Source organism: Mirounga angustirostris, unplaced genomic scaffold (genome assembly GCF_029215605.1).
Source record: "Mirounga angustirostris isolate CCGP_5_RB_7025 unplaced genomic scaffold, mMirAng1.0.hap1 SCAF_22, whole genome shotgun sequence".
Taxonomy (NCBI): domain Eukaryota; kingdom Metazoa; phylum Chordata; class Mammalia; order Carnivora; family Phocidae; genus Mirounga; species Mirounga angustirostris.
Window position 1 is genome coordinate 390,061 of NW_026991730.1, and position 25,195 is coordinate 415,255.

Consider the following 25,195-nt stretch of genomic DNA (forward strand, 5'->3'; position numbering starts at 1 on the left):
ACAGTTTCATGTATCCAAAAGATGTAAAACGGCCAAGGATTCCACATTAATAAGATAAGGAAAAGAACGATAATGGCCCTAAAGTGTGTCTCCATTATGAACCTGGCCCCCATGGGTGTGAAGAATGGAAACTCTTTGGCATTGGTCATGATTATAGTGAGCAAAGCTGCAAAATGTAAGCCAATGTTTTCCTAATAGTATGTTGGCTGTATTTTGGAGATGTGACCAGAGTAATTCTTGCATCATTACCTCTGGGCTGCAGTTATCTTCTCCTCTTCGTTGCCTTGATCAATAACACCGAGCCATTTGTCATAGTGATCAGATAAAAATATACTTCCGTGTATATTTCTAAGAAAATCCTTAGGGAGATAAAAAAAAAAAACTATGTATATATGTTATAGAAAATATGTAATGGAAATATTCCAGAGAAAATATGTAGTTAAAAAATTCAGTTCAGCCCCCACTTCCTTCACAGATACCCAAACTGTGACCCACACGGTGCTCGGCTCTGACTCTCCATTGACTTGCACACGCAGGAGCAGGTGCTTGGATTTTCTCCCACTAAAACTTAGAGGCATAAAGCAGAGCTTAGTCTGTGGTGGAAATGAAGATAAAGCTCCCTTCTATCATCTGGAACTTATTTTGTGTGTGTGCTTTTTTTGCAAAGTACCACAAACTGACAGGGTCTGGCTATAGACCATCCTAAATCCTATTAGCTTCCTGGACAGAAATACACATACTCATGTTGCTTGTTTTAGACACAGCGCCAGCTCTTAATTCTAGCAAGAAAAGGCCTGAAACAATCAAAACACAAACAGGTGGGCTCTTGCACACACATTAGGCAAGAAATAGGTCTTCTCATTCGGGGTATGTGTGCTCCCTGGAAGAAAGCTACTCTCACAATTGCTTCATTCTTCCTTTTCTTAACTGTCTAAAAGTCGAGAGTCTAAAGGCAGACTCACTGTGGTCCTGAGGATAGATTCATTTCTAGTTTAGGACAATTGTCCAGTTAGTTTGCCATGATATTATCAAGGCCAAGGTTGCAGAGTCTGATTCTCCACCAAGATCCGTCAACTTCAGGAAGAGAAAACTTTAGAAATGTCTAAGCACTATACCCAGAAGTGCTCACGCTCCTCCTTGTCAGTGCTTATAACACAGAATCAGGAAAGAACCTACCAACTCTTGCTAGAAAATCGATTCCATGTGTGCACCTTACAGAGGGCAACACTCATCTTGCTACCTAGTGTATCATCATTCTTCTCCTGTCTCCTGATGCCTATATGTATATTACTACTGGATATCACTATGGCCCCAGTGTAGGAGTGGTTACCTAAGTCATTTCTGGACTTTGCTATGGATCACATCTTCGAACATTAATGGGGGACAAGGGAAGACCAAATGTGACTGAGATTCTAAGACTGTAGTCAGTACTACATTAACATAGGGTTGTTCAGAGCTGTTCATAAGTGCCAAGCTGCATGGATTAAATTCTTTCCCTGTTCTATTTCTTCTTTTTTTTTTTTTTTCTTATTCATTTGAGACACAGAGATAGAGAGGGAGAGAGCATGAGGAGGGAGAGAGGCAGAGGGAGAGGGAGAAGCAGGCTCCCCGCTGAGCAGGAAGCCCGATGCGGGGCTCGATCCCAGGACACTGGGATCATGACCTGAGCCGAAGGCAGACGCTTAACCATCTGAGCCACCCAGGCGCCCCTCCCTGTTCTATTTCTTTTGGAAAGTTTGCCTTCATTAGGAGGGTGGTGAGGATGTCTGCTTCGGTAAACAGTGTGTTTGTGTCAGTGCGTATTTTGAAATTTAGTATCATGACTGTAGTCATTTCAGTATTAGTATTTTGCATGGAGTCTTCAGGAGTGAAGGTGCGGAGGGCCGTGTGTGGTGAAAACAGAAAGTATTTCTAACACATGGGGCTTTTAACTCCTAAAGTAGCTTCCTTAAATTTTGATTTTGTCAAGCGTTTTTTAGCTTGTCAGGTTCTTAATCTACTATGCCCGTTATGGTTCTTGAGCAGTCATGATGAAGGACACCCATCATCGCTTCAGTTACTCACATGTGGATAATGCTAGAACCTTCCCTACCTTTAAGACGGATGCGAACACATGAATAGATTCCCTGTACGGGTTCACTTTGATCCCAGAATTTAGTTTCTCCGTTAGGACTCTGCGGGATTTTATATTGGCTGAGTTTCTGAATATGCCTTCTGCGAGTGGCCGTTTTTGATTAATAAAGGAAAGCATACCGTGTAGGAAGAAAAGAAAAGTATATGGCATCTCATATACCATGCCTGCCTCCGTTTTGAAAGAAAAGGGGAATGTAATGGTACAATGTTTTAGAGCGGGAAGGACTAAAGTCAATTTAGATTGCTGTTTTTTCAGTGTCTCTCTATATACTTTCTACCCATATATCCATTTTACAGTCATACACTGAAACATTTTCAACACTTCTTTTAATCAGATTTTCCACTAAGTTTACACTTTTAAATCAAACTTCTCTGTCTCAAGGCCTTTGCGGAATCACCGTCTGTTTCCTACTTTCCCATTCTTTTCACATTTTTCCCTTACATACATGCTTTTCCGCAAGTATGGAAGTCTATTTAGGAAATACTCATTTCCAATTTGTTTATTTCTCTTTAAGTGACTGTATACTCCATTCCTACTTGTTCTATTTCCTTCCCTCTTTTAAAGTCAGGCTCAGAAACTCTCTTCCCCTTCTCTGATTACCCTCCCTTCTCATGAGTCTTTCATTGTCTTTTGCTGTATCTTCATGTCCTCTCCCTGCTGTGTAGAAATTTAATAAGGGCTGGACTCAGGGAATAAAATGGATCTGAAGTCTATTATGCTACTTATCTATTGTGTGAGCTGGGTCACACACATCCTGTACTGAGGCTTTTCTGATTCGTTTAGGCAGTGCGGAGGATGATAATCCTAGCTAGCCCCTAAATTTCTGTGATGCAAGGAACTGGGGTAGTAGCTAGCAGGTAACATGCTAGCTAAGATGATACATTTCTTCATAGCTAGCGGAACGTTCCCTACATCCCGTACAGTACTTGCAGAGACACCGAATACTCAGTGAATGTCCACACTGACAATTCACTACAGCAGTTTGAGATAACACAGACCAAACTCTGTGGCTTTCATTTGACATATTCTGTTAGGATTAACAGATTCCTATTTGCCAGAGGATGAGTCTATGCTTGTGTCAGATGTTTACAATTGTTAGACTGAGTAGACTCCGCTGAAGGAGACTTGAGACTCATGTGAATTCAGGAAGGCAATGAAGGGAGAGTGTGAAGATGAGGTGGACTCTCAGAGACTCACATACACAGAGTCCATTTTGACTGATCTGAACAAGCCTCCGCATGTCTTTGTGGAAACAAGACCCAAGTGGAATGGAGAAGAATGACTTTTCCTGTTGTATTTGCCTCATGACTCTCCAGGACCGAAATCAGATTCTATTCTTTGAAATAACAGTAACAGAGCTTCTCAACCAAAGCCAGGGGCTGTCTAATGACATCTTCATTTGGGGATAGATTTGGATGAGGACGCTTGGCCTCTCAGAGTTTCCCCTTCTCAGGAGGGCTATTGAAGACCAAAATGAGATGACCTACCAGAATTGGGAAGGAGAAGTTGTCTTTATCACACACATCCATGAGGGGAACTCCAAAGAGCTGTCCTGGCTTTGCGGAAGGTGGGGCTGTGCACTGGTTGTGCTGGGAAGTGCTGGAACCCCGACAAAACGCCCTATCTCTGAAAGAACGGGTTTTCACAGTCTTCAGGCTGGAGTCTAAGGAAGAAGTGAGAGTACTCGTAGTAGTAGTTGTTGTTTAATATGTTGAACCTTCTTTTTCCTTTTTTTTTTTTTTTTTTACAGATTTTATTTATTTTTTGACAGAGAGAGAGAGACAGCAAGAGAGGGAACACAAGTAGGGGGCGGGGGAGAGGGAGAAGCAGGCTTCCCTTGGAGCAGGGAGCCCGACTCGGGGCTCGGTACCAGGACCCCAGGATCATGACCTGAGCTGAAGGCAGATGTTTAACGACTGAGCCACCCAGGTGCCTCAGACTCATCTTAATTCCTGATGACTTGTATTTTCCTAAAACTTTCCTCAAAGTATGTGGTATGTGTCATGAAAACAAGAAATGTCAAAAATATGGAGGGATTGATGATACGTGTCTCCAGGTTCTGAATCGAAAGTCTACCTTCTAAGGTGGACTGCTGCCAGTTAGGTCTGATTAGCTAGGCTCAAATCATACTACCTCTAGTGTCAGGGGCACTTCTCCTAGTGCTATTAATGGCTTTTTTTGAATTTCATCCATCATCTTATTTATTCTACACCACAATTCTAAGATTTAGACATTATTTTTATCCACATTTTAGAGATGAATAAACTGATGCTTAGCTGCTGTAACGGGCCAAAGATAATATAGCTGGTAAATGGGGGTACAGGAATTTACACTCTGGAGAGGTTGTTTGACATCAAGTCAAGTTCTTTTTTCTCAAAGATGCCAATTCTTTTCAACCCATTTCAAAGGGCACTGGAATCCTGTGGTGCCTCAAGAGCCCCTGAGCCAAAAGAGGAGGGAGGGGAAGAAAGGCCCCTTTCTCTGGCTTCAACCAGCGCACATGTAATATACATAAATATATACATTATGTTTATATATTTATATAGTATCAGTATATAATTATGTAATATATATAACTACATAGATATATATATATCACCCATTTAAATTTTGTGAGAAAAAGTTCCCAAACACTGTGGCATACCATGATGAGTCCTAATTCTGTTATGATCTACACTAGAAACTTCTTGAAGTCAGAGACCTCATCTTATCCTTTCTTTGGTCTCACAACAGTGTGGAACCTCCCTTGACCTGTGAGCCAGCCTTCGGACGAAGGAGCCCATGGAAATCCTTGCCCTGGCGATGCTCTGGGCTCCAGAAGAGCTCTGTCTAAGCATCTCCCATGACCCCTGGCAGCCTTGCTGTCTGCTTCTCACTAAAGCCAATAAAATTATTCCCGGTACCTGCAGCCTGCTCGCTGTTACCACGACTCATTGAGTTCTCTCCCAAGAGGGAAGTGATGTCTTCTCCAAATATTTTAAGGCAATTTTCAATGAGAAATTGTACAAGAGAAATCTGTAACACAAAAAGACAAGAATGGGGTGCTCTTTTCCATAGGGCATAGTTATAAATCACATTATGTATATAGACCTTGGATCTAAGAAAGAATGTGAAAGATTTCCCAGAAAAATTCAGAACTGATAAAAATACATAGAGACCAGGAGCGCCTGGGTGGCTCAATCGGTCAAGCGTCTGCCTTCAGCTCAGCTCATGATCCCAGGGTGATGCGATCAGCCCTACATTGGGCTCCCTGCTCAGCGGGAAGCCTGATTCTCCCTCTCCCACTCCCCCTGCTTGTGTTCCCTCTCTCGCTGTGTCTGCCTCTGTCAAGAAAATAAATATAATCTTAAAAAAAATAATAAAATAAAAAAAAGAGACCAGAATTCTCTAAGAAATAACTTAGGAAGAGTGATACTTTTCCGTGTACTTTGGGTACACATTTTAAAATACTGCTAATCAGTAGGCTAAAGTTTTAATATGTGGCCTAGTTTAATAGCCAACATTTTGGTATCAGTGGTTACATCATTAAGCCTAGGATAATTTTTGGGGCCCCTCAGTTGAGAATCTGACTCTTGATTCTGGCTCAGATCACTATCTCATGATGGTGAGATCCTGCCCAACATGGAGCCAACTTTGGGCTCCGTGCTCAGCGGGGAATCGGCTTGGGCTTCTCCCTCTCCCTCTCCCTCTTCTTCTTCCCCTGACCCGCTCACGCTCTCTCTTTCCCTCTCTCAAATAAATACATATCAAAATATAAATAAAACAAGGATAATTTTCAAAGTAGCCTACCTTATTAAAGTTTACTTATTTTATGTTTTTAAATTTTCTTTCCAGTTTTATTGAGCTGTAACTGATGTATAACATCTTATGAAACCTTATATAAAGTATGAACAAAAACTTAAGAAAACCATTTCTTAAATGAAGAAGTATCTTAAAGTTGGGAAGCAGAGATTTTGGTGGGGTTGTGAGGGAAAACCCACAGAGCTGGAGAGAAAATGTATCTGTCTGTCTAACTTCAGTCCCTTCTCACGCATTGCTTTGCCTCATGCTCGCTCTCTCTGTGTGAGCTTGGGGAAGACCTGTCATCTTATTAGGATATTCTGGAATCTCTTGCTAGTTTCCATATGACGTAGCAGAGGTGAAATAGTAGCTGAGTACTTTTCTAGATGAGCCACAATTGGCAGAGGAAGGCCAATGTGTTTGGAGCCATGGGGGCTCATATTGCCCAAGCCACCCAGGATGTGCCAGTGATGACCGGAGGAGCTGGCTGTTGTCGCCATTGTGTAGTGAGGAAACCATGGCTTTGCCCAAGGTTACGAGTCCCTCAGGGATTAGGCTGAGAGTTGAACCTTGACTGGTGAAGCTCCAAAGCCCAGGTTCTTTCCTATCGTATCACACGACTCTTCTCTCTCTCGTTTAGTCAGTCTAGTGTTTAGTCTCCTGGAGGGTGAAGAAGTGACTCGACTGCTCCGAGTTTCCCGTTTAACGACACCCCTTCCCAGACCCCGCCAGAGTAGCCTAAAGAACTCTGCCACTCCACAGGGGCCTAACGAAAATGTGCACTTCACAAGGTTCCATCCGTCAGAGTTACTACTGCACATGTCCGGTTCAAAGTAGGGATTCTACCCCTTGGGGGACAAAAATGAGAGCTCTCCTTACCTTTTTTATCAAGTTGTCTTCCAATTCCAAGGTGCCGGAATCAGGTGGGTAAAGAACGCTTGGGGCTATACAAACGGATAAATTATAAGCTGTCATCTGATTGGATGAGGAATGTTGCTCAATGTTGTATAGCACTCCAAAAAGGTATCGCAAGAGAACAATATTTGCTCTTGGCAGCTGGGCTAAAAGCCTAAGGTCAGAAAAACACACTTTAAATTAGGTAAATGATTCCACTTAAGAGGTTGGAAAAACAGAGACAGGGAAAAGGATACATCCTTGTATATCTAGCACACAACCCCTCTCTAGCAGAGTTCCAGGCATGAATGTAGACAAAATTGTTGCACTGAATTTAGTTCCTGAGCCAGATAAACACTTCTCTGGTTAGTTAAATGTTTGACAGACTTTTAAGGTCATAGCCCTGGCAGTTGATGCTCTTGCATGTGTCTTGAACCAGGGAATTTCGTCTACAAGGTTCATGGATCCAGAAGGTGTCAAACGGCCAAGGAGTCCACATTAATAAGATCAGGAGAAGAACAATAATAGCCCTAAAGCGTGCCTCTATTCTGAAGCTGACCCCCATGGCTTTGAAGAATTGAAACTCTTTGACATTGGTCATGATTATAGTGGGCAAAGCTGCAAAACGTAAGCCAATGTTTTCCTAATAGTATGTTGGGTGTATTTTGGAGATGTGACCAGAGTAGAGTAATTATTGCATCGTTACCTCCGCGCTGCAGTCATCTTCTCCTCTTCGTTCCCTTGATCAATAACACCGAGCCATTTGTCATAGAGATCAGACAAAAATATACATCCTGGGATATTTCTTAGGAAATACTTGTGGAGATAAAAATAAATATGTATATATATTACAGAAAATATGTATTGGAAATATTACAGAGAAAATATGTAGTTAAAAAATTCAGTTCAGCCCCCACTTCCTTCACAGATACCCAAACTGGGACCCACACGGAGCTTGGCTCTGACTCTCCATTGACTTGCACACGCAGCATCAGGTGCTTGGATATTCTCCCCCTAAATGTTAGAGGCATTAAAGCAGAGCTTAGGCTGTGGTAGAAATGAAGATAAAGCTCCCTTCTATCATCTGGAACTTATTTTCTTTGTGTGCTTTTTTTGCAAAGTACCACAAACTGACAGGGTCTGGCTATAGACCATCCTAAATCCTATTAGCTTCTTGGACAGAAATACGCTTACCCATGTTGCTTGTTTTAGACACAGTGCTAGCTCTTAACTCTAGCAAGAAAAGGCCTGAAACAATCGAAACAGAAACAGGTGGGCTCTTGCACACATATTAGGAAAGAACTAGGTGTTCTCACTCGGGGTATGTGTGCTCCCTGGAAGAAAGCTACTCGCACAATTGCTTCATTCTTCCTTTTCTTAACTGTCTAAAAGTCGAGAGTCTAATAGTAGACTCACTGAGGTCCTGAGGATAGATTCATTTCTAGATTAGGTCCATTCCCAGTTTTTTGACATGATATTATAAAGGCCAAAGTTGCAGAGTCTGTTTCTCCACCAAGATCCATCAACTTCAGGAAGAGAAAACTTTAGAAATGTCTAAGCACTATGCCCACATGTGCATACCTTCTTCCTAGTCGGTGCTTATAACACCGAATCAGGAAGGAACCTCCTAACTCTTTTTTTTTTTAATGATTTTTTTTTTAAAGATTTTATTTATTTATTTATTTAAAAGAGAGAGAGAGAGAAACAGCATGAGAGGGGATAGGGTCAGAGGGAGAATCAGGCTCCCTGCTGAGCCGGGAGCCCGATGTGGGACTCGATCCCAGGACTCCGGGATCATGACCTGAGCCGAAGGCAGTCGCTTAACCAACTGAGCTACCCAGGCACCCGGAACCTCCTAACTCTTGCTAGAAAATCGATTCCATGTGCTCACCTTACAGAGGGCAACACTCATCTTGCTACGTAATGTATCAGCATTCTTCTCCTGTCTCCTGATGCCTATATGTATATTACTACTGGATATCACTATGACCGCAGTGTAGGAGTGGTTACCTAAGTCATTTCTGGACTTTGCTATTGATCACATCTTCGAACATTAACGGGGGACAAGGGAAGACCAAATGTGACTGAGATTCTAAGACTGTAGTCATTACTACGTTAACATAGGGTTGTTCAGAGCTGTTCATAAGTGCCAAGGTGGATGGATTAAATTCTTTCCCTGTTCTATTTCTTTTGGAAACTTTGACTTCACTAGGAGGGTGGTGAGAATGTTTGCATGGGTAAACAGTGTGTATGTGTCAGTGCGTATTTTGAAATTTATTATCATGACTAGTAGTCATTTCAGTATTAGTATTTTGCATGGCGACTTCAGGAGTGAAGGCAGGGTAGGCGGTGTGTGGTGAAAACAGAAAGAATTTCTAACATATGGGGCTTTTAACTCCTAAAGTAGCTTCCTTAAATTTTGATTTTGTCAAGCGTTTTTCAGCTTGTCAGGTTCTTAATCTATTATGCCCATTATGGTTCTTGAGCAGTCATGATGAAAGACACCAATCATAGCTTCAGTTACTCGTGTGTGGATAATGCTAGAACCTTCCCTACCTTTAAGACGGATGCGACCACATGAACAGATTCGCTGTACAGGTCCACTTTGACCCCAGAATTTAGTTTCTCCTTTAGGACCCTGGTTGATTTTATATTGGGTGATTTGCTGAAGATGCATTCTGTGAGTGACCCTTTTTGATTAATAAAGGAAAGCATATCCTGTAGGAAGAAAAGAAAATTATATCGCATCTCATACCCCAAACGCAGAGCTCAAGCTTGCCTCCGTTTTGAAAGAGGAGGGGAATGCAATGGTACACTGTTTTTGAGCTGAAAGGACTAAAGTCAATTTAGATTGTTTTTTTTTTCAGTGTCTCTCTATATACTTTCTACCCATATATCCATTTTACAGTCATACACTGAAACATTTTAAACACTTCTTTTAAGCAGATTTTCCTTTCCATTGAGTTTCCACTCTTAAATCAAAATTCTCTGCTTCAAGGCCTTTGCACAATCACCGTCCGTTTCCTACTTTACCATTCTTTTCTCATTATTGCCTTACATAGATGCTCTCCCCCAAGTATGGAAGTCTATTTAGGAAATACACATTTCCCATTTGTTTATTTCTCTTTAAGTGAGTGTATACTCCATTCCTACTTGTTCTATTTCTTTCCCTCTTTTAAAGTCAGGCTCAGAAACTCTCTTCTCTTTCTCTGATTACCCTCCCTTCTCATGAGTCTTTCATTGTCTTTTGCTGTATCTTCATGTCCTCTCCCTGCTGTGTAGAATCTTAATAAGGGCTGGACTCAGGGAATAAAATGGATCTGAAGTCTATTATGCTACTTATCTATTGTGTGAGCTGGGGCACATACATCCTGTACTGAGGCTTTTCTGATTCGTTTAAGAAGTGTGGAGGATGATAATCCTAGCTACCCTCTAAATTTGCTGTGATGCAAGGACCTGGGGTAGTAGCTAGCAGGTAACATGCTAGCTAAGATGATTCATTTCTTCATAGCTAGCAGAACGTTCCCTACATCCCGTACAGTGCTTGCAGAGACACCGAATACTCAGTCAATGTCCACACTGACAATTCACTACAGCAGTTTGAGATAACACAGGCCAAACTCTGTGGCTTTCATTTGACATATTCTGTTAGGATTAACAGATTCCTATTTGCCAGAGGATGAGTCTATGCTCGTGTCAGATGTTTACAGTTGTTAGACTGAGTAGACTCTGCTGAAGGAGACTTGAGACTCATGTGAGTTCAGGAAGGCAATGAGGGGAGAGTGTGAAGATGAGGTGGACTCTCAGAGACTCACATACACAGAGTCCATTTTGACTGATCTGAACAAGCCTCCGCATGTCTTTGTGGAAACAAGACCCAAGTGGAATGGAGAATGTCTTTTCCTGTTGTATTTGCCTCATGACTCTGCAGGACCTAAATCAGATTCTATTCTTTGAAATAACAGTAACAGAGCTTCTCAGCCAAAGCCAGGGGCTGTCTAATGACTTCTCCATTTGGGAATAGATTTGGATGAGGACACGTGGCCTCTCAGAGTGTCCCCTCCTCAGAAGGGCTATAGAAGACCAAAAGGAGATGACCTACCAGGATTGGGAAGGGCAAGTTGTCTTTATTACACACATCCATGAGGGAAACTCCAAAGAGCTGTCCTGGCTTTGAAGAAGGTGGGGTTGTGCACTGGCTGTCCTGGCTAGTGCTGGAGCCGAGACAACAGGCCCAGTCTCTGAAAAAACCGCTTTTAACTGTCTTCTGCCTGTAATCTAAGGAAGAAGTGAGATTAGTAGTAGTAGTTGTTGTTTTATTCGCTTAACCTTCTTTTCTTTTTTTTTCTAAAGATTTTATTTATTTTTTGATAGAGAGCCAGTGAGAGATGGAACACAAGCAGGGGGAGCGGGAGAGGGAAAAGTAGGCTTCCCACCCAGCATGGAGCCTAATGCAGGGCTCAATCCCAGGACACAGGGATCATGACCTGAGCCCAAGGGAGACGCTTAACAACTGAGCCACCCAGCCATCCCGCTTAACCTTATTTTCACCATTCCCATTCTACGGTACATTCACTGCAATGGCTAGAAGAGGGAAACTGAGGCATTTTTTGTGTAGAATTTTCCATGTTTTGAAATTGGCCAATAGCATTCTTATGGTGTTAACAGTTGTTCCCCAGATCCTGCAAACTGATGGTTAAACCTAGAGACTTGATCAGACTTAGTGTCAATGCTTTCAATCCCATCTACTGCCCGTTGTGCTTTATCATGAGGCACTTAACTTGTTGTTTGTTTCCTATTGGTAAGTATGATTAGTGGATTCATCCAGTGTCAGATCTGATTTTAAAAGCTCAAAAGATCTGGTATTCAAATCAAGCTGAGTTTGTTAATCATCTGCTTTCACAGTGAGTCTCCTTCCAGTCTTAAGTTTCCTCTTTGGCTTTCTGAGTGCTCAACTTTTTTTTTTTTTTTAATTTTATTTATTTATTTGGCAGAGAGAGACAACGAGAGAGGGAACACAAGCAGGGGGGGATTGGGAGAGGGAGAAGCAGACTCCCACTGAGCAGGGAGCCCAATGCAGGGCTAGATCCCAGGACCCTGGGATCATGACCTGAGCTGAAGGCAGACGCTTAACGACTGAGCCACCCAGGTGCCCCTGAGTGCTCATCTTTCTATGATCAAAAGGATCTGCCTCTCATGACATGATCCGCCTGACCCCACTTCTCAGGTGGCCTCTGGTGTCTCTGCTCTGGGCCATCCCCAAGGATGACTCCCTGCATTCAGGGTTCTTGGGAAATAGTCATTACATGCTGGCTATGTGGTAAGATTCCAGGTGACTGTGTTTTCTTGTGATACCCCACCAAGCTACCCAGAGATGACTTTTTTTTTTGTAAATTATGTTTGATATTTACGGAAAAGAGTCTAATCCACAATGAATTGCACCCAATTCCTCACACATACTCAAACATACATGTATATACACCATACCAGTACAAGGCTTGAAAGAAAACATACAAAAAGAAAAACAATGAGAGATTATGAATGCCTGATTTATCCCCAATTTCCAGAGATGATTTTGAATTACCCAACATTCCCTATCAAAGGAATGCAGAAGAAGAGCTTTACAAAGAAAAGGTGATCTGCAGTGAAAAGCTGAGTTGAAAGTTTCTACTGCTCAGCTATGAATGTTTTCCTTATAAGATACCTTAACATTTGCTTATAAAATCTGCTTAAATAACTGAATTCTTTAAAAGTCCACAGAGGAGCCAAGCTGTAGAAGGATAAACAAATGAGCAACATTTCACCAAACACCCATAAACACCTGTCCACTGGGCTTCTCTGGGATGTAGTGAGTGCATCACCGTATCCACTCACGTGGGTGGCAACACTCATGGCACTTGACCAGAGAGACCAGGATCTAAGAACCAGAAGCATCCTGGTTCTGCCACCTAGTTAGATTACTCAAAAATTCTTAAGCTTTGGTTTGCTTAACTTTAACATAAATGCTGCTGCCTACAACTCGTTGAACTAAATGTAATGTACTACTCAGCACAAGGCATGGCTCGTGGCAGCCTTGATAAAAGTAATTTCCTTGCTCAGAAGGCCTCAGGCAGTCTAGACATCAGTCTCTTCCCCCTCCAAAGCAGACATCACTCCCATTCTCTATTTGATTTTGCAACCTCTAGAAGGTAGGCAATCATGAAGGATGGCTACCACTTTACTTAACTAAGGCTCTTTCTTCCTGCTCTGAAATTGATACCGCTACCATTTTAAAAGGAGAGAAGAAAGAAAGCAAACACATTCTTAAATCCAGGAGGAGATTCCTGTACATCAAAATGTATGCATTTGCTGAAGATACGTGTTAATATGTAAGTTGAGTTGTTGTATGCAACCTGGGTTCCCTACTCTTCCCCTAGTTTTATTATTTCTAAAACTACCCAAATATATTCCATTCTTCAGCTTTAATAAGAAGAATGCTCTTAAGAAGAATGTTGTATCCCTTGGTACAAAGCTATATATCTAGCTACTCTATGAGTATACAGAAAATAAGTACACATTGAGTCCTATACTTTCTCCAAGGTATTTTCAGGCTTAGCTGGATGTTTCATAATGTACATTATTTGCTGTTAGAGGTCATGTTGCCTCTATTACTAATAAAAATATATGCTATAGCCATGAAAAATATAGGAATGATTAAACAAGCTAACTTTATGGAAACCTATTCTTTCTTAAACAGTCCTGGCAAGATTTGGGTTAATGTTTCCTAATGCTTGAATTAGGGTATGAATATTAAAAAATAAAATTTTTGAAACTTTGTGCTTATAGAATAACAATCATAACAATAAAATACTTTCTATTTTGGCCCAATACTTCTCAGATGAATAACACATTTTCATCAGAGAAAAAAATATCAATGGGAGAATACTGGAATGGTAGGGAAAAAAATAGCAAGAAGGAAGATGAAAAAGCCCTGACCATAAACATTCAGTCTCGCTCCAGCCTTGACCTGTGTCTGAAGCAGACATGGAAAGTGGGGGCAGAATTGAGACTTGAATTCTAACTGTAAGCCCAAGGCCACTTCAGCCTAAGCCCAGAATAAATCCAATTCAGTTCCATAACTCTTTACTCCACTGGAGTTCTTCCATTCCAGGTGCGTCTAAGCCATGCAGTCATTTGATTCCATCCTGTGATGGCCTGAGATACTAGATAAAACCCTGGAATAGGGAAGACCTGTTTCCAGGCCACAAACAGCTTGTGCTCTAAGAAGACACACAGATGTGTACTCACATAATTATATGTAGAAAGTGTTCTGGGGATACAGAGAAAGGAGCTAACAGTCTACCTAGGAGAATTAAAACAAGCACACAACCTTCCTCGAAGTGAGTTGGGTCCTAAGACCTTTGGGTTTCTCTAAGCTCGATTCTGTGCAGTTTTGGGGTTCTTGCCTCTACTGTTCCTCCCCACCCCCCACAGAGAGAGTGAGCTCTGTGTCCTCAATTTGTGGGCAAGAGTGGAGACATGAGCCAAGAGAAGACACCTGAAGAAAGGGAAGGGGCTCACCTCTCCCTTGCTCATTCTGCGCCGGGTGCCTGGGCTTCAGGATGAACCGGCCTTGCATCTCTGCGAACCCCTGCTCCAGAAGGAGGGACTCCTGGAGGGTGGAAGGAGAGATGGAGTCCTCTGGTGTCTGCGGCAGCAGTGTGGTAGATGGAAGATGGCTCATTTTAATTCCATAGGGATGTTTATGTCCTATATGGAAAAAATATAGATTCAGGCTGATGGTGATGGCTCTGATCAAATCCCCCTTCCCATGAGTGTATGCATCACACTGGTATATGCTGCTATTCTCCTGGGGCTTCTGGCACTCACTCTGTGCCTCCTGAGTGAGCATCATATTCGCTCTTGTTGGAGACACCCTGCAGAAAGCAGGTGCCCAAGGAAAAGATTTTAAAAAGAGAAAAAAAAATGTAAAGCATGTTACTTTACTTGGAATACAAAGATTCATCAGTGCATTGCACAATGCTGACTTTTGCTGTGTTTCCATCTGAGAATATTTAAGGCCTTCTAGTTTCTGCCTTGACACTAACGAGATCTGCACATCTTAGGCAAATTACTTGACCCCTCTGAGCCTTACATTCATCCTTTGAAATGCTTGCCCTCACACAAACTTATAAGGATCAGAGTAAATATATTAATATGCATTGGTGGGTAATATTTTTTAAATAATTGAACATATATATTAAGAATTGCTATTCTCTCTCACATAATGTCAGTTGAGCAGATTTTTTTTTCATTTCCTTTTGTCAATTTCTAGAGGCAGAGCTACTCAAGGGCAGTGGGATGGGTTGCCTTTATGCTTTATACTTCCCTCCCACTGCTGCCCTTCCTCCAAGGGGAGTCCTGCCAGGTGATGATCAGAGGGAAGGCTGAACAGTGTTGGGAACCCAGAAGCAAAGTGCAAAACGATGTTTACAGAGTGGAAAACTGCACCCAGAGTCAGTGAGAGTTGCCTGCCAAGTGATTTGTTTTGTTCTTGTATGCTTTAAATTGTTTCCTCTCTATAGAATTCTCAAAGACCCTGTGCTATAGGATATGGATCTCATTTTTTAAGAACAGAATGGAAGTTCTCTTTCTGTCATTTCTGATTTATTATTGAATGTAACTTGGGGAGCTTTTGCTGTTCCTTCTCATCTGTCATAGATGCAGTGTCAGTGATGTGTTCACAAGAATCACAGTGACTTCCCTCTTTTAAGGAAAAAGAAGCTTCTACGACAGCAATACAACCAAATCACAAAGATAACCAGGAGATAATCCGCAATTGAGAATTGAGAGCATTGGTAAAAAATGCATTTTGAATGCTGCCAATGGATCATCATGAATGACAGGCTCTCCGGATTCCTTAGAGCTGCCTTGGTGTGTGAAGCTGCTCAAAGTCTAAAAAGTTATCATCTATATTGTTTTACCTAAATTAATGCACTTTATTAAAATAAATATATTTAAGTATTTGACTTTTTTCCTTTTTGTGGTTGGCCGACTTTTACAGAGATGTCAATATTAATATGAAACATGAAATGGTGGGGGGGATTTTTTTCCTCAGCTATGCCCTTGGTGACTCTCTGTATTCTAAGACTGGGAATATACATTTCGTAGAAAGAAATTGGTTATTTAGATTTCCAGATCACTTGAAAATATTCTTTAGATAACTTGAAAAAGAGTAATAGCCTCACGGGATTATTTTCTTTTTAAGATTTTATTTATTTATTTGTCAGAGAGAGAGAGAGAGCACAAGCAGGGGGAGCAGCAGGCCAAGGGAGAAGCAGCTCCCCACTGAGCAAGGAGCCCAGGACCCTGGGATCATGACCTGAGCCAAAGGCAGACACTTAACTGAGCCACCCAGGCATCCCGCCTCACAGGATTATTAAAAAGATTTTGAAAAACGCATGTAAGAAGGAATGCTCTAAGATTTCTAGCAGAAATCATTGTCACCATTACCATACATTACTATACTTCAAGGTCTGCTACAGATCCTCTCTTTTTTCTCTTGTTTTTTAATCCTTCTATTTTTGGTAAGCACTGAACAATTTTGCTAATCCAAAGATTTTTTTTTAGAGGACTTGTGCTAATAACTATTTTAGGAGAGGTGTAATCTGTTTATCAATAACCTTAAGAACAGTGATGGAAAAAGCCTGAGAAACAACAAAGTGCAGGTAGTTTAGTCAGTGAAGACTTGAGGAGTTTAAATGTGATTATCTCATTCTCTTTATGATGCTGAGAAAACTTCTGGGCACAGAGCAGGTGTTAAATACATACCTATACCTGGATTCAGAGACATGATTGGATTTTAGCGGATTCTCACAAAATAGAGGCTATTTAGTTGTTAGGAACTGGAATTCAAGACTGGAATATGAAAAATAAATGTATGGGAAAAAAAAATTCCAATTCTATGCTTTCATACCTAAGTGAGTAAATAAGTAAGTAAACAATAAACAAAAAAATTTTTAAGACAGCTCCGTTTGTCAGGTAAAATGAAGTAGAAACGAAAAATTTACATTTCTCTCCCTAACTAGACCTTAAGCTGATGAATGAAGAGATGTCCTCAGTGCCTGGGAACAAGTAAGCACCTGGTAATTCTTTAATAAACGTGAGAGTGAATATTGCATGTGATTTTCACTTTTAAGGGTATTTAAGCTGAAGACAGAACAACCATTACTTTGAGATGTAGAGTTACAATTTTGAACCTAATCAATCCCATCTTAGATTTTCCCTGACACTTACCAGTGAGTGGGTGTGGGGACGCTTCCTTGCCAGCACTCACCCACAGCTGGTAGTCTTTCTCAGAGCCCTTGGAAACAAAAAGAACTATGCATCATAACAAATCTTTCACAGTACTTGAAGAACACATTTCCTTTGCATTTCTCTGTTTCCAGAAAGAAAGAATTGGGGCCAGTATAAATGCCATTTGGTCCATGGAGGTAGCTACAGTACTTGTTAACTTGTTCCCTCATAGCCTCCAGTGGACCGTCCCAGGTTCTTGTCATTTTTGATAAAGGCCAGGAAACCACAGTACAATCAGCCCCTCACGGTGTGGGTGGCCCATGGCCTAAGAAATCACAGTTGTGCCCCTTCGCTAAGGAGGAAACTTCTAATCTCAGAGTCCTGCCTTCCGCTGTCTCTAGATTCCTTGGATAATGCTGGCTTTTGCCGCCAAATGTCCCTGCCCTGACATGCATATTGTCCAGAGAGCCATATACCCTGCTATGACTATTCCTGAGCAAAGTAACTTGAAAGGCATCAATAGTTCCGCAGCCCTGGGCAAAAGGAGACAAACGCCCAAGAGGCCTTGAGGAGTTAGTGGACTGAAGTCAGCCACTGGCTTTGGTGCAGGCAAGCCCCACTTCAGGGAGAGAAAGAACAAGGACTCTAACCTAGACAACATATCAGATGCAGAAAACAATTACTCCCAGCAGAATTACCGCCCAGTAAACCTGGAAGTCCTACTTGAAACAAACACATCTAAATTATAAAGATCGCTGAACTATTTTAGAGAGTCTTCCAGGAGACTAAAGCAAAAAATGTTTGACATGGAGTTGTTGGTGATAGGTACTATGCTTGACCTGGACTCCTGATTAAAAATCATGGTCTTGCCCTTATGAAGAAAGGTCATAGGTATGGACACAGACACACACACAGACACACGCAGACACACAGACACACACACATAGCTAAATCTGCTCAAAATTGTATTGCAAATAACTCGTGAGAGCTAGTAAGGTAGGGTAGGGTTTGGAAATGCTATGCTGGAATCCCTTAAATCAGGCATACATAAAGCCAAATAACCCCAATTCTTCATTAAAACAGAAATTCTTTGTGTGGTGAGATTGATCACTTTATGCAAAGGAAAATCACAAACATGAAATAAAATGAGCTTCATCATTAATCAATCTCCTCAACTTCATCCCTAAAACCACTCACTCTCTGTCTAAGACTTAATTCCTATTTAGGGTATATATATCATACAGGTTAGAAATCAATGTAGATATGTGCTTTACTCAGTACATATAAATTCAATTTTATTTCAGATATATTATTAAATTTTGTTTGTACAGAAATCATTGATTTCTTATGCTAAATTCCAGTTGCCCTGAATTTTTAAGGGGCTTTATTATACCATTGGGTCAGACAGAATTTAAGTAAGAATCTTGTAATTATGTCATGTCATAATAGCAAGACATTTTTGCATTTATAGAGGATTTTATATAAGAAGCTGTGCTTTACAAGTGCTCCCTTCAGTTCTGTCCATCTGACTATCACTCTCCCTCTCTTTTCCCTTAGAAAACCTCATCCTCAAATATGTCCATGTCTTTCATCAAAAAAAAAAAAAAAAAAAAAAAAATCCAGCAACTCACACCAGCGCCATCAAAACATAAAGGAACAGGCCGTTAAAACCAAAACAAGATGAAAGTGATATGTACGCAACTGCCCCCAGATCATGGTCTTATTCAGAACTTGTCCTCTTTACCAGTTCATAAGGGGTGTGAGCCGCCTCATCCCAAGGAACTGCATCAAGAGGAGGTAGCTTCTAGCCATGTGGTCTTTATGTCAAAATGTACAACAAAACATATAATTTAGGATTCATCTAACTGGGATTGAGTCCTTGGGTGATGACCAGGGTAAACAGGGATGGGGAGGAATCAGGAATGAAGACACAGACAGAAGAGTCCAATAGAGGAGGAAATATTTAGAAACTTAGAAATATTTTATTGTCTGTGTATAAAATATATACAATAAACTGCATGTTGTTATTAGCACTCTAAAATTATAGCCCAATTTTATGCTATGATTTTGAATTCGCAGAAAATTTAAAATGGGAAGACAAGAAGAGCACCCATGTATAGGCTAATAATATAGCTTTGCTGCCTTCAATTTCTAAATCTGGGGGACAAAATATGACTATGATATGTATAATAATCAGCTGTCTTATAACGGGAGGTACACAACACACACACACACACACACAAATCTCAAAAGTCAAAGATGGTTTTTAAATTAAAAATAGTTTGCAAGGGTACTTACAGTTATTCCTAGCATTGGTAGTGACATGTTGATAATGTCATTCACTGTGTCTGAATTTGTTACTGTTACAGTTACAGACTGTAAAAAAGAAATGAGAAAAATTGCTATAAATTTTTAAAAATTTAAAGCAGGTGACCAAATAATTATTGTCAAATTATTATCCATACTCTAAAGGCAAAGCTTGTTTTCAGTTAATGACAAAGTAAAGCATATGTAGAGCACACACCCTTGATTATATTTTCATTTCTTTACATAACATGAAGCTAGTAGGAAACATTTCAGTGAAACATATATTTCCCTTCAAGGATTTGTGGCTTACAAAATATAGCAGCTTAAGCAAGAAACAGAAAAACAGAATTCCACGAGGGGACATGAACTGACCCTCAGCTCCATAAGGCTATTCCCAAAATAGAGAGGGGAGATAGTTTAAAAAGGAGGAGCTAGATACTTTTCTCTCTTCGCAATTACATACTCAGTTTCAGCAAAATCAGAATAAGAACCGTCTGTGACAGACATTTAAAAAAAAAAAAACTATTTAGTCAATACTTTCTTTGTGTCATCATGGTTACTAAGATTTCCATTGTTGAAATCTGTTGAGACAAATAAAACCAATGAGTCTAGGAAATGAGACTGAAAATGTTAGAAGTTTATATTCCATTCGCAACTCTGACAGTGAATAGTTACTTATAATATCTCTCTATCACACCTTATATTGAGAAACTGCTCCATACAACAAGGAAAACAGTTATTGAAAATTATCTGAAAGGGATGGATAGGAATCTGAGATGATATCGATAAAAGTACCCGAATTCCAAAAGACATTTTAAAATAGGACAATATGTAACCAACCACGCATACACTTTTTATAACATTATTAGGCAATGAGGCCTGTGTTCTTTGAGAAACAGTGCATGAAGAAGACAAGCAACAGAAGTGGACACTCACAGTCCTTAAAAATATTAAAAACAAAGTTAAAAGAAACTTGTTCTTTCATTGTATTTTTCTTCTTATGAATTGAAATGCAATTGCTTGATATGACAGATGGCCCAAAAGTTGCTTGATAATCGAACTTTTATAAACAAAAGTGTTCATTGATTTCAAACTACTTGAGCTTTAAGGATTATAAAAAAAAGTGTTCAGAACCTAGCAGTAGGACTCAGAGCACCCAAACTCAAGGATATCCTATGTTAAATTGTCTAGGAGGGGCTTCCTATGTTAAATTGTCTAGAGGATTCAAGACTGGGTCTTAGCTTGAAATTTAGTTAGAAGTAATGGCTCTGCTATTTTTTTTAAGATGTCTGAAAGCCTTTCAGTACAACTTAAAAAGTTTCCCACAAATTTTTTTTTTTTTTTAAGATTTTTGTTTATTTATTTGTCAGAGAGAGAGCACAAGCAGGGGGAGCCACAGGCAGAGAAGACAGAGGGAGAAGCAGGCTCCCCTTTGAGCAGGGAGCCTGATGCAAGACTCCATCCCAGGACCCTGGGATCATAACCTGAGTCGAAGGCAGATGCATAACTGACTGAGCCACCCAGGCATCCCTCCCATGAAATCTTTTTAAAGAAAAAAAAATCTCTTTTGAAATACTAATAATCACTTTTTAATTTATCTGGTCTGCAAGATAATGGTTTTCATGGTATAAGGAACATACTATGTTCAAAATAGTAATTCCAGAGATGTATGTATATTTTCCTGCATGTTGTAGGTTCTCCAAAACAGATAAATTCCAGTAGATAGAGCTCTCTGTAAACAAATGACTTCAGAAAAATAAGCTGCTTTTTGAAATAATTTAAAAGAAAAAGAAATGTTACTTTTTTTTTTATATGAGTCAAAGTGTTACTTAATATATGAAGAACAAGGAATATGTGATCAATTCTCAAGAGCTGAAGCCAACCCTGAGATGATCTAGATGTTCAGACTGTTAGCCAAAAACAGCTATTACAATAATGCTCAATGATACAAATGAAAATATGCTCACAATAAACGAAAGAGGCATCTTAGCATAGAAACGAAAAATATTTAAAAACAGAAATTTTTTATCTGAAAAATATCTTAAAGAAAAAATTTACTGACTAGGCTACATTGCATAATGGAGATGACAAAAAGAAGTCAGTGATTTGAAAATAGATAATAGAAATTATCCTGTCTGAAGAAGAAAAGGGGAAAAAAAGATTGAAAAAATTAAGAGTCTGAGGGATCTATGAACAATATGAAAGGGTCTAATATACATATAACTGGACTCTCAGGAGGAGAGGAGAGAGAAAATGGGGAAGAAAATATTTGAGGTAATCATGATCAAAATTTCCCAAATTTGGTGAAATTAAATTTATAAATTCAAGAAGTTCAGAATATGCCAAATAGGACAGATTCAAAGAAAACCATGCTTTGATACTTCATAGCCACACTGCTAAAAACCAAAAATAAAGAGAAACTCTTGAAAGCAGCTAGAGAAAAATGACAAATCACCTACAGGGGATTAATGTTTGATTGATCACAGACTACTCATCAGAAAGCACAAAGACAAAAAGACAGTGGAACATCTTTAAAGAGCTGAAAGGAAAAAGTTTGCGAACAAAATTCTACATCCCTCAAAATATCCTTCAAGAGTGAGTGTGAAATAAAGCCATATTCAGATAAGAGAAATTAAGAAAATCTGTTTGCACCAGGTCTGCACAAGAAATGCTAAGGATCATCTCTCTAGGATGAAATGAAAACAGTGTTAGAGGGAAACTTGGATGTTCAGGAACAAGTGAAGAACATTAGAAATGCTTATTTTGTGTAAATTATACATAAATAAAGTTGATTTTTAAAGATTTCAAGGTAATTTTCCATGGAAAATTCTGAGTGCAACCCACTGCCACAGCTGAAATCAAAGCAGGCAGAGACAAGAGTGTGCTCTGCTGCTAGAGAACCCTCTGGCCTTATCTCCTTCATGCAATGCATCTACCTGGTGCTTAGAAACCAATCAAAATATTTGCATGGCTTTTGCTTTGGCCAGGAATAACTACCCCTTTTTCCACCTTCAAATACTATTTTGTGTGACCTAGAGCTACTGTAAAGTATAACAGGAAAAAAAAAATGTCACTTAAAGATACCCAAAGTATCTTGTTCATCATTGCAAATGTCTTGGCTACTGCACTACAATTTCAGAAATCAAATTTTATACCAAGAATGGGCAACTGGTTTGATTTTTTTTCCCCCAACAGCCAAAAGAAAATGAGATAGAAATATGCTGATCCGTTAAAAGTGTCATCCCTCTGAGCTCAATTCAACCCTGATATTCCTTGGATCAAAAGACCTTTCAAAACCCCTCTGCAGTTGATATAACTACTAAGTGAAATACCTGACCCTTGAGTAGATCCTGTACTGGAAAGGAGACATTATTGAGGTCAACTGACAAAATGGGAACATGGAAGGCAGAGTAAAGTATTACACCGATGTTAAATTTACTAAAGGTGATAACTGTGTGATGGTGATATAAGAGGATATCTTTATTCTTGGGAAATACCTAGGTTTAAGGATAAAGGGCCATGGCATTTGTATGACCCTCAAAAATAAGTATAACATACACATAATAGGGACAGAGAAAGAAAATAAATGATAAAGCAAGTGGAGTAAAATGTTACTAATAGCTGAATCTAGGTAAAGGGTGCATGGGGTGTTTTTTGTTTTATTTTTATACCTACAACTTTTCTGTGAGTTTACAGTTATACCAAATAAAGCGTCAATGGGGGGAGGGTGGAGAACTGTGGAAACAATCCAAACCATTCTGTACATAAGTAGTAACCATTGGGAAAAAATGTTTACTTCTAGTAGGAAATACCTGCATGTGAAAATCACCTTATTACAAGCCAGTGTTGTTGCTATTAGAAAGAACCAGGGAAATATTATGGATATTTAACATGCAATATTCTTTTCATGCTTAAGTACTGTGGCATGGATTCCTCTCACTTCATATTACCTAGGATTCACTCTTTATGTATACAAAGACACGTGTAGACAGGAAAATACATTTTCCCACATGGTACTTTTCTAAATACTCTCTCTCTTCTTATCTCTTGCTCTCTCCTTCCTACCTCCCCATCTCTCCCTCCCTCCCTCTCTCTATCTCCATCTCCATCTCTTTCATTCTATCTGAATCAGGAACATGGAATTTAATTTTTGGTCTTAAAAACACTTACACAGGCACAGTTCTTGATGTCCTCAGTGAAGATTCTGAGAGGAATGCTTTTGGGCTGGTCCTTCTCTTTGGCCAGATTGATGTACCTAATCAAATTCAATAATAACCCCAAATAGAGTAGGATGAATTAGCTATTAGCTTACTTTCAAATTGATCTATGTGGCTAAAATTTTCAACATACTCTGTTATTTTTAAATGCATGTAAATAAACTCAGCAACATCAAATTATGGGTTGGAAGAAAACATGCAAAACTATTTCAGGAAAGTAAGACATGACTCAGAAAACAACAGGTTGCTCTTGTCATGTAAGATGTGAGTAGCGGATCCAGTCATCAAAGCTTTCCTGCCTAGACTGGAGGGCCCAGCACCTTCAAGGGTAGGAATGAGAAGGTGCTTTGAGCATCACTCAGGAGAGTAAATTGCACTTAAGAAAATTTAATATGTATCTTTTGAGAATAATGTTAGCTCCAATCATTAGGTCTGAGAGAAGGGGAAGATGAGAGTGATAACCAGAATTTCATCAAAAATAAGCAATATGTGCATGTAAATAAGAGCAGATTATTTGCAGTAGCAGCCAGGGTACATCTAAATAAGAAATTATTTGAGGATAGTCTAACAATTTCTACTAAGTAGGGGAAGCATAGTGTGTGGGGGCACTGCTTTGAAGAGATTTATTCTTTTCTCATGGGTTAAAGATGTATAATATGTATAGTGACAAGATACCTTTGAAGGAAAGAATGCCATTTTTCCTTTTGTTCCGAAGAACTGCAATTTAAAAAAAATGGGAAGAAAAAATTAAGATACATACAATACTTATACTAGCAAAATAAGATCACCATTCCAGAAAAAAAATAGCAGCAGCCAGTTGTTAAGGATGTGGATGCATGTGTTAATATCATACTGTCCTCATAGTTGCGCTTTGGAGGGACCCCACTCTTTTATGAGCGTATTAAAGCAATGGGAAGTAGATCCTAAAGTGGGAGAAAAGTTGGTTTTGAATCTGAACACTTAATTGTAACTATGTGATGCAAGCTATGTGATCATGGGCACTTTGCTTAACTGCGCTGATCTTCAGTTTCCAGAACTGGAAAAGGGTTAATTATACCCCGAGTGTTCCTGCAGCTGCAAGTGCTATTCAGATATAAAGAACATTATTATTCAAATTAAATCATACTTAAGGAATTTGGCATTTGGATGGAACTATCTTGGCCCAGAAACAAGAATAGCTTTTTAGGAAGAAACACCTGTAATATTTTTATTTCTTTATACACATAGCAGATTGGAATGTGTTAAATTAGTTTCTAGAAAACATTCTTCGTTACTGTGATCCTCTGAGCAAGATCGATCCAGCTAGTGCTAAACTACTAAAGGTTAGTCTTTTCTCAACTAAAGTTTTCACAGCATTTAGTACCCAAAGTTGCGAATGTTTTAAGCCTCATGCATACATGGCCTTACCACTTACTAGCGTTTTTTTACCGTGGTAAACTACACAAAATAAAATTGACCATTAGTGACCTTTAGTACATTCACAGTTTTGTGCAACTACCGTGACTGTTTAGTTCTGGAACATTTTTTCACCCAAAAGCAAACCTGTGTCCACGAAGCAGTCACTCTTCCTTCCTTCCTGTTTCTAGCT

At 39.7% G+C, this 25,195-nt stretch overlaps 1 protein-coding gene and 1 long non-coding RNA gene across 2 annotated transcripts in view; both read right to left on the reverse strand.

Moving 5' to 3' along the window:
* Positions 1-221: 221 nt before the first annotated feature.
* Positions 222-5,194, reverse strand: LOC135363115 (uncharacterized). Its single transcript, XR_010408812.1, has 3 exons — positions 5,038-5,194; positions 3,622-3,797; positions 222-359 (listed from the first exon to the last, which is right to left on the reverse strand). It is a non-coding gene; the product is annotated as an uncharacterized LOC135363115 (long non-coding RNA).
* Positions 5,195-7,444: 2,250 nt separating this feature from the next.
* The window catches only part of LOC135363127 (rho GTPase-activating protein 20-like), a 43,328-nt gene continuing 25,577 nt past the window's right edge, over positions 7,445-25,195 (reverse strand). The window contains exons 4-11 of the mRNA XM_064583816.1: positions 24,283-24,324; positions 23,561-23,645; positions 19,382-19,459; positions 17,084-17,150; positions 14,369-14,557; positions 10,911-11,086; positions 9,365-9,526; positions 7,445-7,624 (exon numbers count right to left, since the gene is read on the reverse strand). Coding sequence (XP_064439886.1) covers positions 7,511-7,624; positions 9,365-9,526; positions 10,911-11,086; positions 14,369-14,557; positions 17,084-17,150; positions 19,382-19,459; positions 23,561-23,645; positions 24,283-24,324 — 913 coding nt within the window. The 3' untranslated portion in view covers positions 7,445-7,510. The remainder of the gene's footprint in view (positions 7,625-9,364; positions 9,527-10,910; positions 11,087-14,368; positions 14,558-17,083; positions 17,151-19,381; positions 19,460-23,560; positions 23,646-24,282; positions 24,325-25,195) is intronic.